The sequence below is a fragment of the Onychomys torridus genome, chromosome 2 (genome assembly GCF_903995425.1).
Source record: "Onychomys torridus chromosome 2, mOncTor1.1, whole genome shotgun sequence".
NCBI classification, from domain to species: domain Eukaryota; kingdom Metazoa; phylum Chordata; class Mammalia; order Rodentia; family Cricetidae; genus Onychomys; species Onychomys torridus.
The window spans coordinates 93,800,070-93,817,895 of record NC_050444.1 but is presented as its reverse complement, the minus strand read 5'-3'; the positions used below and the strand labels follow the sequence as shown (position 1 = coordinate 93,817,895).

At 36.1% G+C, this 17,826-nt stretch overlaps 1 protein-coding gene across 42 annotated transcripts in view; it reads left to right on the top strand.

Annotated features, from left to right (window-relative positions):
- The window catches only part of Ptprd (protein tyrosine phosphatase receptor type D), a 2,001,112-nt gene that overhangs the window by 1,855,416 nt on the left and 127,870 nt on the right, over window positions 1-17,826 (top strand). For all 42 annotated transcript variants that reach the window (XM_036177144.1, XM_036177143.1, XM_036177148.1 and 39 more), the window contains 2 exons: window positions 9,799-9,889; window positions 15,347-15,556. In XM_036177144.1, coding sequence (XP_036033037.1) covers window positions 9,799-9,889; window positions 15,347-15,556 — 301 coding nt within the window. The remainder of the gene's footprint in view (window positions 1-9,798; window positions 9,890-15,346; window positions 15,557-17,826) is intronic.

The following is a 17,826-nucleotide window of genomic DNA, read 5'->3' as shown; positions in this document are numbered from 1 at the left end:
GACTATATGGCATGGGACAGGTAAGCAGGAAGTGCAGAACTCCAAGTTCTAGCCAGGTGTGATGGTACACCTGTAATTCCAGCACTGGGAAGGCTGAGGCAGGAAGATTGGAAATTTGCAGACAGCCTGAGTTAATAGCAAGTCTTTTTCTCAGTGACACAAAACTACAAAAGAATCCCCAAATCTCTGGAAAACTGAAAGGAAGTAATGAGAAAAACCATTTTTAAATTGTAAAATAATGAAAGGAGAAATTTAAGTGAGATTCACTCAGGATTAAGTAATATTTTGACCCACTTTAGACTCCGCAAAATCAATCTTTCCTCTACAGACCTTCACTTGACGTTTATTTGATAAAAATGATGGCATGTTTCAGCACAAGTAATAGAATTTTCAAAATGTTACTAGTAAAATAAATTCACTGAGATAAGGTCTTCATTTTGTCTAATCTTCTTTTTCAGTTTCTGAAAATTAAAAGAGAAAATACAATGCCAGTATACTTTTCATCTCAGTAAAATTTAATAAGAGTAAAAGATTATATTTATATATGTATTGACTTCTTAATTCTTTATGAGTCTTTATTACTATTTACATATAAACATATGTTTTTCAAAAACACTTTATTGAAATATATATAAAGTGGAAGAAGCTACATGTGGTGGCACATGCCTTTAGTCTCAGCCCTTGTCAGATAGGGGCAGTACAGTCTCTGAGTTTGAGGCCAACCTGGTCTACATGGTGAGTTACTGGCCAAGGAACTACATGGTAAGATCCTGTCTCACAAAAAAAAAAAAAAGAAAAGAAAAAGAAAAAGAAAAAAGGAACATATTTAACATGCAGGGTTTGATCACTTTTTAATCATAATTATCATCCATTCAACTATCAAATCCCTAGATATGGCAGACACACTTTGAGCAACCATGATGTGCCAGGCAATATGGCAGAGGTTCAGTGAGAAAATGCAGAATACATCACTACTCTTAAGCAACACAGTTCCTTGGAAGACTTCAACAGTGATGTTTGTTAGAAAGTTATATGGCTTTCTAGGCTCCTAACCTAAGTTTAATAACTCAGAAAGGCATCTTGTAGAAGGTGACATCTATCCTCAGGCTTTAAGAATAACAAATTCAGGGTGCTTTCTGGGTGGGGAGCCAAGTGCTCGCACCAGAAACAAGGGAAATGCTGATACATGTTCTCTTACACCAAATCCTCACCAGTCTGCTTAGATTTTTCATTTGAAACCAAGCAAATCCATATTGTGTACATAGTATATTTCCAGTACTGTATCTAGGAATAGAAAGGTTACTGAAAGATAGGTCCTGTCTTATCATAAGAAACATCAAACAGTTGGCATGGATCTGATGGAGTAGGGGGCTATGGAAACAGAAATTCTGCCAGCTCTATACAGGGATGTCTAGGGAAGCATGCTGAAGCCATTGGTTAATACTTAATGTGAGTTTTGAAAGTTGAGAAAGATGAGGGAGCTGAAAAGTTATACATGATTATGAAACAGTGGGAAATTTGGATGATAAATTCAATCCATTAGATAAAACTCATGTCTTTCCTGGAACAAACTACTAGAAAGGTGAACAGAGCAAAACATAGTCAATGACATTGAGACTGACTTTGTTTTCATAGCCGATGCAGAACATGAGCCAATTCCTTGTTCAAGTGTTACAGTCCTTAGTGAGAACTGGTATTGTTATTCATTAGTGGCAAGTTTTAGTTTTATGTTTCAACTTCTGAATGAGTTCAGACATTCCAGAATGTTTTCTGTGTTTTAGGGTTTTGTTTGCTTTTTTTGTTTTCTTTTTAGCTTGTTTAACTTTGCTTTTTCCTATGCACTTTGTCCACATCTACTTGAAAAAAGAGGGAAAAGTGATAAAACATTGCTAACAAAGAGACGACACCACTCTGATGAGGTAGGGAAAGAAAACAAATGGCCACAGAAAAAATGTTTTCTAAAAATATCCTCAGAAATGAATTTCTTCCTTCTGGAGAAAAAAAGAACAAAAACTAAATTTAAAAACACTTGAATGGGGAGACATTAGACCAATAGGGAATAAAAAGCTGATATATTATTGAAAATTTATAACAAATTCATACTGATATGTTTATTTTAATAAATTAATTTCTGAGGCTTCCTAAGGGAATAATAGATGAAACATGTCCATTCTATCATCTTGGTTTCTTTCTCTAGATGGCATGAGAGTCTTCTCAAGAAGGCTTTGTATTTTTTTGTACCATTTGCAGTAGTTGGCAAGTTTTGAAATTGAAAATACTGTAGTGGTTTGTCCAGTATTCTATGAAAGAAATGCAGAAAGGAAATTGAATTCATATCTGACATATGGTTGCTAACTTCTTAACTACAATCTATCTGAAACAGTGCAGAATGGCATTTTCCATAGTCTAGCAAAACAATTTGATAATTGAAGGCTATTTGCTTACTAATAGAAAACATGCCTTTTTCACTTCTATCCAGGTTAATTGTGAGGTCTTAACTTTTAACCTGTCACTCTTCACCTTATGCTAATTTAATGGTTTCTTATTCGCTTAAAATATTCATTTTGTTTATGTATGTGTTTATGACAGGGCATGCTTGGCCTGAATAAACCTTAAGATGGTGTAGGTTACCCTAGAGCTGGAGTTACAAAGGAGCCACATGATATGAGTACTGGGAACTAAACTCAGGTCCACTGGAAGAGTAGAAAGTACTCTTATGTTACAGCAACAGATTTTTATACATTTACTGAAGACACAGCTCCTTATTGCCTTCTTTTTCTGGTACTTCATTCTTATATTGTCTTGTTGAGACAAGAAAATGGCTAGATTATTTTGGAAACAACCTCAAGAATGCAGCAGGTTGTGGTGTCATGGATTCTGTGATGCTTTATTTTTACTTCTGAATATCTTTGCGTACAGAATGCCAATCAGAAAATGCTATGATGCCACCATTCTTTCAAGGTCAGCCTTAATGACAGAGGGCACTCCTGTGGCTTTTATGGAGCAGCATTTTACTCTGAGTGATTGGGACAAAAAGCATACAACTGATTATGCTGAGTGATAAAACTACTGCCAGGTACCAGGTATATAAATTAGTTTAATAACAATCAATTGCTTAATTTCAGAACAGAAATGAAAACCAAAAAAAAAAAAACCAAACCAAACCAAAACAAACAAACAACAAAAAAAACCACTATATTCTATATGGGCAGTGCACACATTTGGTTCACATACATACAGGCAAAATACTCATACACATGAAATAATATAAATAAACTAAGAAATAGTAAGTTAAAATACACCCTAGTCAGATATTAGAACCAAGAGTATTCCAGCACTTTTATCCAGCACCATGGCTGGCCTGCTGGGAATGCTATAATCATGACATTATGTAGGTTGCCAGAGTTACAGGAGAGATAAAGGAAGCCTTCCTATTTATCACCCAACTGCTTCATCAGTGAAGGGCATTAAGCTAAGTATAAATAACTTCCCATAGTAACAGCTAAAAAGATTCAACATCTTAATTTGAAGATAGAAATTGGAAAGATCATTCAACCTACTGTCGGATTTCTATGATAAAATAATTTGATTTAAGCAATATACACAAACCATAACAGGAAAAAAATTATGTGAGGATTGACATTCATCTTTGAACTTTGAAAAAATATTTTGACCTCCCAGTTAAATAACAAGTTTCAAAATGCCAAGACATATTGCTAATGCTAAAAGGCTGGCTGCATTTGAAGAGGGACTATATTACAAAGACGGTAATTTGCATTTTCTCATAATGATATGGAGCTGGGTCCCTTGATGATAGTATATGAAACGAAATTACTGAAACTTTGCTTAATATAATTTAAATTCTGAAGGTTAGATTTAACTTATTTAGTTAAATCTAATATACAGAGAAAAAAATCATAATTTACAAGTAATCAAAGACTTTCTAGATATATTAATTCAGAAGATTTTTAAAATTATTCTATTATCATGGTAGTTGAAGTCTATGTTAAGAAAAAGTATTTTGAGCTAAAGTCTGGGCTTAAGACAAACAAGCAAAGTAGAATGTATAATTTAGTTTTATCAAAAACATTTTTTTTCCTTTCAAACAAGCTCAGTTAGGATTTTGTCAATATAAATTTACAGGATCTCTCTCTCTCTCTCTCTCTCTTTCTCTCTCTCTCTTTCTCTCTCTGTATATATACAAGCTCACCATTTGTCCCTCTCCAGCTTCTGAGTCACTTCATTTTTCATAATGTCATGTGAGATTAGAACAAGGGTTACTTGTAAACCGATAAAGAAAGCTATTTTCACAGTAAGGAGTATTTATCCTATATAAACCCCATTTGATCATGGCATTGTTTCTCTAGTGGAAGGAGAAAGAGACTGATGAGAATGGAAATTGTAAACTCTCATAAGGAGCACTAAATATGTTTGACTACTTCATTTAGAAGACTCATAAGTCCCCAAGAGCCTCCTTTCCTGACTACGTCCACTTTTTAAAAGAAAAGTAATTCATTGATAAAGTGGCATAGTTGAACAATTTTGAGATTACATGTACATCTACTTTACCAGTATTATTAAAATATAAAAACATTCCTTAAATTGTCTAAGAAAATTACAGACCACAGATTGTCAATTTAGTCTATGTAATAGTCCTACCAGAAGTCAGAAAAGGGTTCACTTGGGAAGTAATAAATGAATTAATATTTAAGGAAAGAGAATTAAGGCAGGTGAGCAAGAATGATCAAGGATACGATGACCAAATGCCCCAAGATCAATTCAAAACACTGAAAGCCAATCAAGGTCTAGTTTAGTGTGGGGATAGGGATTAAACAAGATTCTGTCAGGCCTTGTAATCTCGTGGTCTTTATCCTAAGAGAAATAAAACTCCATTGAAATATCTTCAGGGTTTGAAATAGCACAATCAATTTTGTATTCTGAAATGAAAATTTCAAAGACTGGACTAGAAAAAGATGGTCAGTGAAGAGGGAAGGTTGTGGGGCTATTGTCCAGGCATGATAAATACAATGAAGCTGGATGGAGGGCAGTGGAGTAGCAGAGTACTGACTCCCCTGGAGACAGAGTTCAGAAGTTAAGAGCATTGAAGATCAACCAGAAAAGAGGGAAGAAGAAAGTGAAAACAGACTGCCTATATTATGGCCAGATACACAGTTGGGTTTACAAAGGCTATGGTGGGAGGTGAGTGCAGGAAAGATGTGGTATTTATTTCATTGTAACAATGATCGCTAAATACTTTGGCACATAGAGTTTAAGCTAGATGAATCTTTGATATTCAGAAGAGAGTTTAAGGGTGAAGATAGCTATGCATTGTTTCCATAAAGCTAATATTCTAAGCTATGAGTGAGAATGGAATCTCCTTGGATAAACAAAAACATGAAAAGACATCTTGGGACATAGTTTGTTAAGATTCTATAGTATAATAATTGTATGTCAATAATAAATTCTGCTAAATAATAAAGTTTGTATATTAAGTCTTAAATTAGGAAAATCAGGAATGTTGATAATTACAAAAAAGGCAGAGAATGCTTCATGGGAGGTCTCACCAATATGCTAAGAAACGTTTACAAAATATCAAAAATTCTTTCAATGTAATACTGTTATGCCTTAAAATCCTGGGGGGTGCTGCTAGTGCAGTGCAGTGCTGAGGCAGGAGAGTTTGCAAGGGCAGGAGATGGACAAGAGGACACACAAACCTTCCTGGAGAATTGAGGTAGTAAGAGATGGGAGAAAGTCCTGGGACTGGACCATGATTTTGTTTTTTATGAGCTTTTTTTTTTTTTTTTTTTAACTTACAGAAGGAAGGCTTTATTGGGGCTTACAGTTTCAGAGACCACTTCCATTCTGTTCATGATAATGGAGTAAAAGCATAGCAGTTAGTGCTGCATCTGGGAACTCACATCATGAATCATAAAGAGAAAGCACACTAGAAATGGTAGGCTTTAAATGCTCAAAGATGACTTCCATGGGCATACTTCTTCCAGCAAAACCACACCTTCTGGGCTTCATCAGACACCTTTATGAACTGAGGACCAAGTATTCAAATATCTGAGCCTACAGGAGACATTCTTATTCAAACCACCACAGAAAGGACAGTTATTTATGTAGAAAGTTCTTCTCCTCTTCCTCCTCCCCCACTTTCTTCTTCAACTTCTTTTTTTCTGTCTTTTAAGTTGTAAGTTCTCTGTCCAAGACTTCTGTTTGCTTTGTTTTTTTCAATAGTGGATTTATATGTGGTTGAAAGGCAATCTGTAGGCTCCAGTGAGGAAAAACAAAGTTTAGATAGAAGTACTTGTAGCAGTATTATACTGTTTACTACATGTCATAGGAAAGTGGGATTAAAGTAATAAAAACCAAATGGTGAACCAGTGTCATCCCTATGTACAACTCCAGATACCTTCTGTACCAAAAGGAAAGATTATGGTTTGCATGCATGGACAGGTAGGCTTATAGTTTGCTAGAAGGATGAGGAGGAGAATTTGTCATATTGCATTGTCTCTGTCAATAAGAGATATGGATGTCCTTTCCTAAGAAGATGTACATATTCAAGCTCTGAGTCTATAGGAGAAAATGATGTTGTTGTGGAAATTGGAAAGAATAGTTCAAGAAATAAGCTGTGTAGAACCCAGCCCAGGGCCTGTTTGTAACTGAGGGTTATGAATTATGGTATGATATGCAGTGTTGTACTATTTATCATGCTTTGTCTACGGATTTCAACTAGGGCTGTGAGAAAAGAAAAAAGAAAGATAAAAGCAATTAGAGCCTTGGTTGATGTGTGGACATCTCTGTAAAGACAGAAAAGAAAGCACCAAGGACATTGGTAAAGTTCTGAAGGTGGAAAGATTCTGACCTGTATACACACACACACACACACACACACACACACACACACACACACACACATGTGAGAGAGAGAGAGAGAGAGAGAGAGAGAGAGAGAGAGAGAGAGAGAGAGAGAGAGAGAGACTGACTCATAACTTCAGAAAAAAAACCGAGAAGATGGACAGGTTGGTAGGTTTCAGGTAATAGCGGGACATATTACAAAGCCCCTGCTACAGTTAACACGCTTTGGATAATATGAATTCCTGATTGCCAGGTTATCATGAAATGTGCAAGACTGCTCTGAAGGCAGCCCTGCCTTGCCTGCCCTAGATGAGTGCTTAGATCAGTAGAAAGAGAAGGTGACAGATATCTGACCACCACACTGGTCACTTATTGCTGTGGGGTGAACTATTCCCTTCTTATCTCCCCCAAAAGTGCAAGTGAATAATTGAAGGGATACTACTGAGGTAGAAAAAAAATGGATTTTTTTTTCATGTATAAAAATGGCAACTCAGTGTGGAAGCAGAAGAAAAATTAATGGAATTCATCAGCTTGATTCTGATATATCAGGACCTGCAGGGGAACAATGGGGAGCTCTCTGCTAACTCCCAGTGTCTTGCTCTAGGAAGAGAGGCACTCCTGACTGCGCAGTGGGTATGATAAGCGAGAGGCTCCTTGACAAGTGTGTTCATCAAGTGCATCATCTGCAGTGTTATTTTGAACGCTCAGTTGCAGCTCTGTCATTTCTCTCTGTGCTCATTTAACATGATGGACTTGTTTGGCAAATCCTTCAGGTGGTAGGAGGATGTGAAGAGGAGGAAGCTTAGTCTGGATCATAAAGTAAAAAACATTGGCCTCTTTCACATACTCCAACTCTTATTTCTCCTCACCCTCCTTGATCATCATACTTCTTTGTAGTAAAGAAAATGAATGGCCAGATGCTAGAACCTTGTGCATCTGTTAATTAGTTGCTCAGAGCACCAGGGGAAAAAAGACTGTGGTTTGAATTCTTAATTAGGGGAAAGGTTTAACAAGTCTCCCTACCTGAGTGTTATAGAACCTCTGGGATCCTGGTGAAGAATGTGGCCCCTTTGTCAGTATCCACTGGCCTCTGCTCCATTCTGTATGCTGTACAGGCTGCCAAACTCTTTCAGTGCAATTGAATTTTGTTTTTTGTTGTTGTTTGTTTTGTTTTTCTTCCAGAGAACAGGCTTGTAGTCTCTTTTCCTATTTTTCAGAATATACAACTGCAATTCAAGGGAGTTTAGTAAGCAAGCTGAGACTTCTGAACACATTAGCATTGAGCCCCACCTCTAGGCTGGGTACATCCCCAGGTGACACATCAGTCATCAGAATACTCTCAGAAATCACTGCCCAACTTATTCAGCGAGAGCAAGGAGGAAATGTTCAATTTTATGCTAGTGATACTTCTAAAAGGCAAACTGAAAATAAATTAATTTTAGCAGCATTTGGTTTAATGCAACATATCCATATTATTGTCATTTGTCTGTATGTGATCACAACTAAATTATCACTGAAATACCTTACATTATACTTGCTGTCTTTCACACATACAGCATATCACATATCTCAGTTCTTACCAAGCACATATCAAATGCTTGAAGGCCACAGAAAGTCTCAAATCTATAGTACTGGACAGCTTAGCTCTAGAAGATATTTATGTGATAGAATCTTGCTGTAGAAGAGAGATTGCTGAGAGAGCTTCCTACGTGCCCTTTGACTCTAAAATAGCATGTGGAGCAGGGCTGAAATCTCCTCCCTTCTTGCTTTTCTTTGCCCCATGTGAGAGCTGTCTCTTTTTAAATTGTATGAGTCCATCCTTATGCACATGTGTATGTGTTTTCACTTTTGCTATGAATCACCATCAAATTTATGAGATTCTCAAATTGTGATACATAGAGTAAAAAGTCAGCATGAAGGTTTGAGTGAGTTCCCTTACTGTTTTAAATTGAGCAGTTATTTAATTGTCCTTATTTCTTTTATCTGTGACTTGATCTTATAGCTGTATAGCTCCTACCCAGTCTTTTATGGATTGTGCTATAGGAAGGCAAAACTAGATTATGCATTTAATGCAATGCCTAAATTTATAGTGCAATTGCTATATTATTATTTATTATCTTTAATGTCTTCATACTAAGCATTGATATGAGCAGAGTTCTTATACATGCAAAGCAAGAGAAGGGCATGCACTATGAAGTTACAAAGCACCTTCATTACTAATATATACCTTGTTGTGAACATGTATCTTTATGCAGTACTTATGTTTTAATTGACCATCCTCACTCAGTACATGGAACTTTTGTGCTTCTTTCTGTAGATGTTATTGCACTAAATCTTATTTTGAAGGACTTTAGGTAGAAATAGTCCAAAATTCTCATACTACTTAAAGTTTTACAATTTAATGAGTTTTTTAGTGCACTTTTGTCTTTATATAATTATAAGTTTATGAGAGACTTTAAAATACTTTTCTCTTTATTTAAGTATAATAAATATATTTTGTATATGTACAAAATAATAGATGCCTATAATAGACAATAGCCATTTTTATTATACATCTCCCTTATAAAAGCATTTTTATTAGTTAATATTGAAAATATTTGGCACAGCAACTTGAAGTGTTAGATTTCAGTATAGCTTGGATGTGTCCAGATGCAGGACCCTAGCAAATATGTCTGCTATGTTTGAGATGTTTAATAAAGAGCAGCCAACCACATGAAATTATCATATGAGGTCATCAAGGTCATACATTGATATCTACTATTTTTTTCTTAAATAAATAAACAAGTTTATTTTCCATTATTAATAAAAAAAATAGATGAGCCACCCCATATCCATAATTTGTTTTCTGTCTTAATATTTGGTCTGTAAAAGATTTAAGGTTGTAACCATTTTCTCGCTTCTTTGAATTAATCTTACCACCTCCTCATTCCTGAACAGGGGTTACTACATTATAATTGTGCCTTTGAAGAAGTCTCGTGGGAAATTCATCAAGCCCTGGGAGAGCCCTGATGAAATGGAGTTGGATGAGGTAACTGTGTCTATGTTGTCTGCCCTTCCTTACTTATTCTGTGTAGGCCTCTCAGCATCTTGATCAGGGGTCCGCAATGGTACATCTGGCAAATTGAGTGAACCAGTGAAGTGGGCCTGCTATACCCTAGAAATTCTAACAAAAATTACTTTGTTTTTATTAAGAGATTACAACTCATTTTATCTTTATTGTCCTTATTCTTTTGCTATCTACCCATTGTAACCATGATGGGTTTGGAAGTATGGAAGGTGATACCATTTCTATTAATAAAGTTCCAGAAGCCTTAATTAGTTTGGCAATTTCCAAGGCTGTTATAAATGCTTAATATTTTATAGCATATTGCATTTAACTTGCCACATGGTCTTCAGCATACTTTCACAGAATTTGACTGATTCCCAGACATTTATTTGCCTTATTCTCTGCTTTGTAGATTTTTAGAACCAAAAGTGCACTTCAGTGTAGGAAAAAAAAAAAAAGAGCAAAATTCTGAGCAGAGAAAGGATGTGGTATAAAAGGCAGCAAACAATAAGGGTTTAGAACTTCCAAAACCTTATAACTAAATTGTTTTAATTCCACTTCTTGAAAAACAAGCACTTTTAAAAACAGTCTGGTGTTGTATGTATGTGTGTTTTCCTGCATGTATGTCTGTGTGCTATATGTGGACATGGTACCTGTGGAGATCAGAAAAGGGTATTGGATCCCTTCAAACTGGTCTTACAGATGACAGTGAGCCCCCCTCTGGTTCTGGGAATAAGGTCTGGCTCCTCTGTAAGAGCAACATATTAGTGCTGTTAACTGCAGAGCCGTTTCTCCAGCCTCATGTACTTTTAAAAAGTAGTTATTACATACTTCTTTGCACTGAGCAAACTGATTCCAAGTATTTGCCAAGATCTCAGACATGACCAGAGCCAGCTATCAGATCTAGGAATCACATTTAAATACTACAAAGACTTTAAAAAACAACAACAACAACAAAATCAGGATTCTGTAAGTGTATGAGCCCAGAAATATGAAGTCTTAATTTATGTGGTTCATTTACAACATGGGCCATATCTCAAAATAATCCTATTATTTTTATATGTTCTATCTGCCTCAGATTAATACAAATAGAGCAAGGACAATGATTAATTCCCTAACTACATTGCTAGGAATTGTTGGTGTTTTTGAAAGGTGTCTGCAGAAAGATGACTGTGCTCTGACAAAAATAAAGAAAATTTGGGGTGGGGCTTGCCTCCTCTGACAGATGTGCATCATCTCAACAAGTACGACTCGTCATCACCTACCAGTTTTATGAGTTAAATTTGTTCAGGTTCAGAAGGCTAGACAGATTCAAGGTCAGGTCTCTGAGGGTGTCACTGCCTAGTGGTTAGGCAATGTGGCTGCAGTGCCAAATGACACATTTGAGTAATATGGTCACATAACTTATTTGTCAGTTTATCCTTTGTCAGTTATGATATCAGAGAAACAGAATCCTTTCTCAAAGCAGTTAACACTAAGTCAATCTATACTGTTTAACTAGTTCTTAACTGAATTACAGGATTCTCATTAACATATTTTTTGTTGAAATTGGATTTTTAAGTACAAAGATAAGTTGTAGAGTCTATAAATGTTTCTACCTATTCAAAATGAATTTTCAAAGCACTGGAATCCAAGGCAAAAGGACATCAGATGCTTTCAGTAATAAGCTTTTCTTAGAAGTGAAGCCATTTGATAGGAAGGAATAGAAAGCGATTCTCCTTTACAGCCAGGTTTTAACCTCTAGAATGCGCAGAAACGCTAATGGATTAAAATATAGGGCTATGTGACATTGAACTTTCTTGCAATTAAATTCCACAGGTCTGTGCTGCTGATTCCCATAACAAAGGGTCATTTTAATCATCCTTTGAGTTGTGGTGCATTAATCTGTATAATAGCTTGATAAAGAACATTTTATTAATTCAAAACTTTTGGGTCAGGATGGGTTGTTTCCCACTTTTCTTACTGATATAATTGAGACCACATTGCAGAATTAATGGTGGAAGAAATAAGATATGCATTGACTGGAAAATGAAAATTATTTCTGATAAAGAACTGAAGCCCTTGATATCACTTCTGGAATTATGTCCAATATATTTTGTAACTGTTGTGGAGGGGAACAAATGAAAAGTAGACTATGGCCTCACTTTCTGCATACTCATCCTGATTCTGACCCCTCCAGACAGGACTTGTTTTTCACCTAGTGTGTGTGACAGAGCCTTTTAGTAATTTTAAATTGAACTTTAATTTGAACTTGGTGCTGCTAGGTTTGACAAAACCAAGTTCTTCTCTTAAATGTATTTGACGAAGTACTTTTTCTGTAAGGTCTATAATTCACATTGTTGGAAATACATCAAGTAGTACAATGGCCTAAGGGGATTTCCATATGTATACCTCACTTCTAGACCCACACAAGACTAAAAAAAGTTTCTTAAGCAAGTTACTCTCAAAATTTTATTTTGAGCTCATTTATTTTTTTTTCATCTGGGTTATTATCTGAATGATAAATTCATTGACTGGAATTCTTGTTCTCAAGGTCAAACTGAGCAGAACAGGCACTGATAGTTGCAATGAATTTTGGGCAGAATGACTCCCAAATGTTAGTTGTATTTATTTGAGGGCAAGTGATGTAATGTGCCAAAGCTTTTCATTGCACTGTACTTCAAAGCCTTGTCATAAAGTAATGAGGTCATTTGTGGCTATAATCCCAGCATCTTGGCTAACTATGGTGTCATTTAAACTCACTTAAGCCATTTAAAGTATAACCCTGGAGACATCCTAAAGGGCAGTCTTTAAAGGTAGGGTCCATTCCACATTAAACTTTGGTGAATGGCTGCACTGGACCTAAAGAACACCAAAATGTTCTAATGTTTAATCCAGAAGTGCTTGTTTTATGTTTCCTAAATAAACAATAGCAAATGGTAATCATGGAGAAGATGTTGATAAATTTTGACAGCTGCCTATATCTGAAATGTGAATAGAAGCAAGGTAGAATTTGATCATTGAAGTAGAAGCAAGGATACAGTCACATAAACAACTGATGATAAATGTTTTTGATTGACCAACTTCAAAGGACTGCTCAGCACATCTGTAGTGTACTCCCCCCAAGGGTTATATAAACTATCATTTACTGCACATTGGCAAACCTTTGTAGTTACCGTTCAAGTGTAATATTACATTATATTTGGTGTCATAATTTTACAATTTTCATGTTTATAAAAAGCTCTAGGAAATAGAAATATCATATTCATCTATATTAATGAAAGCAGATATACCAAAAATTACATACATGCTTAGGAAACATGATTTGAGTGATCAGGGTTTACATACGGCATTAGATTTCTTGATTTTTGTGCAAAAGTTAGGTTATATAAAACTAGGTGGAAAAGCCTCTCATATGTGTCTCTCCTATGGATGTTTTGATTTTTTTGTCACCCATAAAGTCTGTTCATACACTCATTGAGAATTAGAGATATTTGCTCATTTAGAATTAGAGACATTTGTGATCTATTTTACATGGTTATTGTGGGGAATGAATGAACTGATGTTCATTTAGGCTTCCTAAAAGAGTGTCTGATACCACTTAAGTATTAACTAATGGCCATATTCATCATTATATGTAAACATATATTTAGCAACAGGATTGTAAGATAAATTTCTGTTCACTTATCCCAGAAGTTGGAGCACAGTCGAGTGAATACATAGATACATGAATACATAGAATTTAGAACCAGATTTGCAAAACAGCTCTTGTATAATCCCCTGTGCCCCTATAAATACCTTATATCTCATATAAGTTTAGTTGTAGCAATAAGCTCAGATTTCACAGACATTTTTAGAGCATGATAAATTAAATATTATTGATACATGTCATAGGAACAAATTATTACTTAGCCAGAGGGCTGTCTTCCACATTATTAGATTCCGAGTCAGCTGGGTACATTTGCGGCTCTCAGTGTACAACAGACTCCATTGCCTGTGGTTGCTGACAGAAGCATTTGAGTTTAGACAAGGCCAGTAACTATTTCCTCTTAAGTTCTGCCTTGATTGTGGCAGCATTTCTTTCTTTAGTTTTTAAAATTTTTAATTTAAGTGTATGAGTGTCTTCTCTCCATGTATAACTATTCACCATATACATGCTGGTACCCACAGAGGCCCAAAGAGTGTGTTACATCATGTAGAACTAAAGTTATAAATGGTTGTGAGCCACCACTTGCGACCTGGGAATCAAACCGAAGTCGACTGAAGGAGTAGCTAGGGCCCCTAACTGCTGAACCATCGATCTTTACAGCTCTTGACAACATTTCTTAGTGCAAAGTATACTTCCCCAGTTTGGTTTTACTATGTTCTTTCCAGCATAAGAACCAAGCATAACAGTTTTGCTGCCAAATCTGCCTAAATCCTTTAACTTTGCTTACCAAGATAAAGGTTGTGTTTGCCCTCAGATACACAAGGTTTTTCCAGTTTATACTCAGACATACCCACTTTCTCCACAGACATTAAAACAAAATAAATATTCTTTCTAAAAATCCACTAAGAATTGATCACTTTCCTCTAAAGTCATTCAAGATTACTAAAGGCTTCTTCTCCCTTAGACTCTATAAAATAACATGCGACAGGAGAAGACTGGGTTACATTGTTTTGAAATCAGTTCTCACATCATTGATGAGATTTTCTCCCAAGGAAAGTCAATGAAACACAATAAATAATTCAAACATGAATTTTAGGTTTTCTTATAAATACAAGAATGTGTGTGTGTGTCTATGTATGATTTCTTTCCTTCATGATATTAAAACTTATACTTACCCACCCTACTGTCACCTGTCTAAGCAAAGTTGGCTCAGTGGGAAAAAGTCAAGAGTATCTTCCAAACTGGTTAGTGAAAGAGGTAAGCTGAGCCAGACATGGAAGTGAGTAACAATGACTTACTCGAATAAGTAAATCAAAGTTATTCATTAGATTGCAAGTCTGTTGACTCTAGAGAATTGTCATTTATAAATGATTCCATTAGCAAGACAGTGGCATCTTCTCTGCAAACATAATATTTTAGTATTTAGGTGGCTTGGACTGGTTACTAATTGCTTCATGTATCTCCCATGAGACTGGGCTTTTGCGCATCAAGCTGTGCTTCTTTCTTAAACAGGTTATGATGTAGTATTGGCCTTTTAAAGAATTTCGTTAGTGCAGGAAATTATCTGAGCTTCCAGTGAAGGTCTAATGTTCTGTGTTTAAAGTCTGGCCCTTGCAAATCAAGTTGGCATCTTAACTAACAGGAAGCTAGTGTTTGAAAATCACAGCTGAGAGTCAGTTGTGCTGACCTGCTGCAGGAAAGGTGAACAAACTGTATCAGGTTCTTCCCAGTCCTGGATTAATTTCTCCTTTAAGACATCAATAAGTTGGTTGTTTATGTTTCCTTTTTCTGTTTGTCACTTTTTCCTTAAGCTGCTTAAGGAGATATCTAGGAAACGCAGAAGCATCCGTTATGGGAGAGAAGTTGAATTAAAGCCATATATTGCTGCTCACTTTGATGTCCTTCCCACTGAGTTCACCCTGGGGGATGACAAACATTATGGCGGATTTACTAACAAGCAACTCCAAAGTGGACAAGAATATGTTTTCTTTGTGTTAGCAGTGATGGACCATGCAGAATCTGTAAGTTAATTATAATGGCTTCTGTTTCCTACACTTGTCCATTTTCACCCTTTGTATGTTTATTTGGGGATGTGCCTACATGTACCCTAAATAATTCTCACAAGCTGTCACTAATGGAAGTGTAACATTGGGCTGCCTGTCCTTCCAGCATTGATGAGCATTCTGCATGATACTACCTTACAAACAAGATGGCATCTCAGATGATAGGAATTTCAGGTGTGAAGTACCAAACTGATAGAGCATAGTCTGTAATATACATTGTGGCATTCCCTCCATTATCACCAAGATTTCTCTCTTTATTTTGAGGGAAATGATTTGCTTTAAGAAAAAAAATACTGTTCTCATGTGGCATAATTGAGGAGATGTTAGCCTGTGGAATTTGGAAGGAATTAAAAGACCCTGTCATTCAATCAGCATGTTAGAAAACATGGACAAGGGCAGTTATTTAATTTATTCTCTTGTAACTGTGAGCACACAGTGCTTCTATCCCGATTCACTAGACAGTGTTTCTAGGAAGAGGTGAGTACAACCAGCTTCTTCAATTATAGAAATGTATGAGTGACTTTATCATTGAAAAGCCAAGAAAGTTACAGAATAATTCAATGAGTGAGAATTCCTAAGGTACTCTAAATAATGAGTTGTCTTGTTTTATGTAATTCATCTTGCTCCTATGTCATTTTATGCTTCAGCTGCTTTGAATGCTTAAAAAAAAGCAAAGAAAAATGGGGGAAACAGTAGACTGGAAGGAAGGTAGATGTTTAAAGTGGCAGTTCACATTAACATTTACTAAATATCTTCCTAACTGTGTCCTAATCAAGGCTTAAATCTGGCGTTGTAGCAACTGAGTTGAGTTGGTCTCTTTGTTTAAGAAGCCCACAGTTTAAGAAAGATATGTGTATCAGGTGTACTCTTCAACAGCAGGTACTCTCTTTAATGACTAGAGGAGTTCCCCCATGGAAAATCAGAGAACAAAGGTAGCCTCATTTACCTTTATGTGTAAATGCTGTTTGTTGGCTTTCCTGGCATTTCAATACATCAAGATGTTTTCTGTATCTAGTTGAAGGTTTTAAAGTAAAATATCAGGGGAATGGAATGTTAAAAATAATTTTTTCTTTTAAATATAAAGTAGACAGGCACTTACGAGGAAATTTCATCTTGTAGTTCCAGGAATGTTTCAGAGGGTGTACTTAAATGCTTAGGTAAATTACAGAATTCAGCATAGAAATCTCACCCAATCCTGCAGACTGATGATGGTGCCTTTCTTGGGAGCTATGGGATCTGAAGTCTCCCAAGTATTCCCACTCATGTCTACATGTCTCCTCATTGTCTCATTATTTCTAGAGAATTTCTAGAATCACACTATCTCATTAATTCTAGAATTAATAAAAAAAGTTCAAATTTGTTTTCTTAATTGTCCCTTTCTCCAATGTTTTTCTCTTGTTTGATGATTTCATAAATGCATATGATTCATTTTAATAATCCATCTGTATTCCCCCACCTGTAATTTCTTCCATATTTCCCCATTACTTTTCAGTCCCAACTTCATGTGTTCTGGTTTTGTTTTGCTTTAGGTATTTTGATTTTTGTTCTTTCAACTAAGTCCACATGGAGCTAGCCATATGTGCATGAGTTTAGGATCATCTGCTGGAGCATGGATAGCTCTCATGTTCTGCTTTCCTGAAGAACTCTCACTCCTCCAATTGATGTCCAATACCAGTAATCCCTCATCTATGGTTAGGACTTTATTACCTATCCTAAACTACCATACTGGGGTATTTGTCTGGTTTGATATTGCAGGTCTTGCACTGCTGAGTTCCTGTGTCTGGAAAAGGCTGCCTCTTTCTTTCTTTCCTTGTAGTCATCTACTCCCTCTGCCTCTTTCCTTGTAGTCGTCTACTGCCTCTGACTCTTTTTTCCTTGCAGTCATCTACTGCCTCTGGCTCTTTCAGTCTTTACACTCTCTTTCATGATAATCTCTGAGCCTTGAGACGAGGGCATATAATTGACGTTGATGTCCCATGTAGGGCTGGTCACTGTCACTCTATAGTTTCTTGTTCTCTGCATCCTGAGAAGTTATGGATATCTATGTCAATCACCTCCTACTAGAAAAAGAAGTTTCTCTGATAAGGTTTGAGGGATGCACTAATATATGAATAAAATGAGTTATTAGGTGTCAATTTAATACTGTATTTATTAGAGCTATAGTAGTAAGTTCACCCCTAGGACCTAGGGCCCCTCTAGTCACAAGTTCTTGGCCCCAACTATGTCCT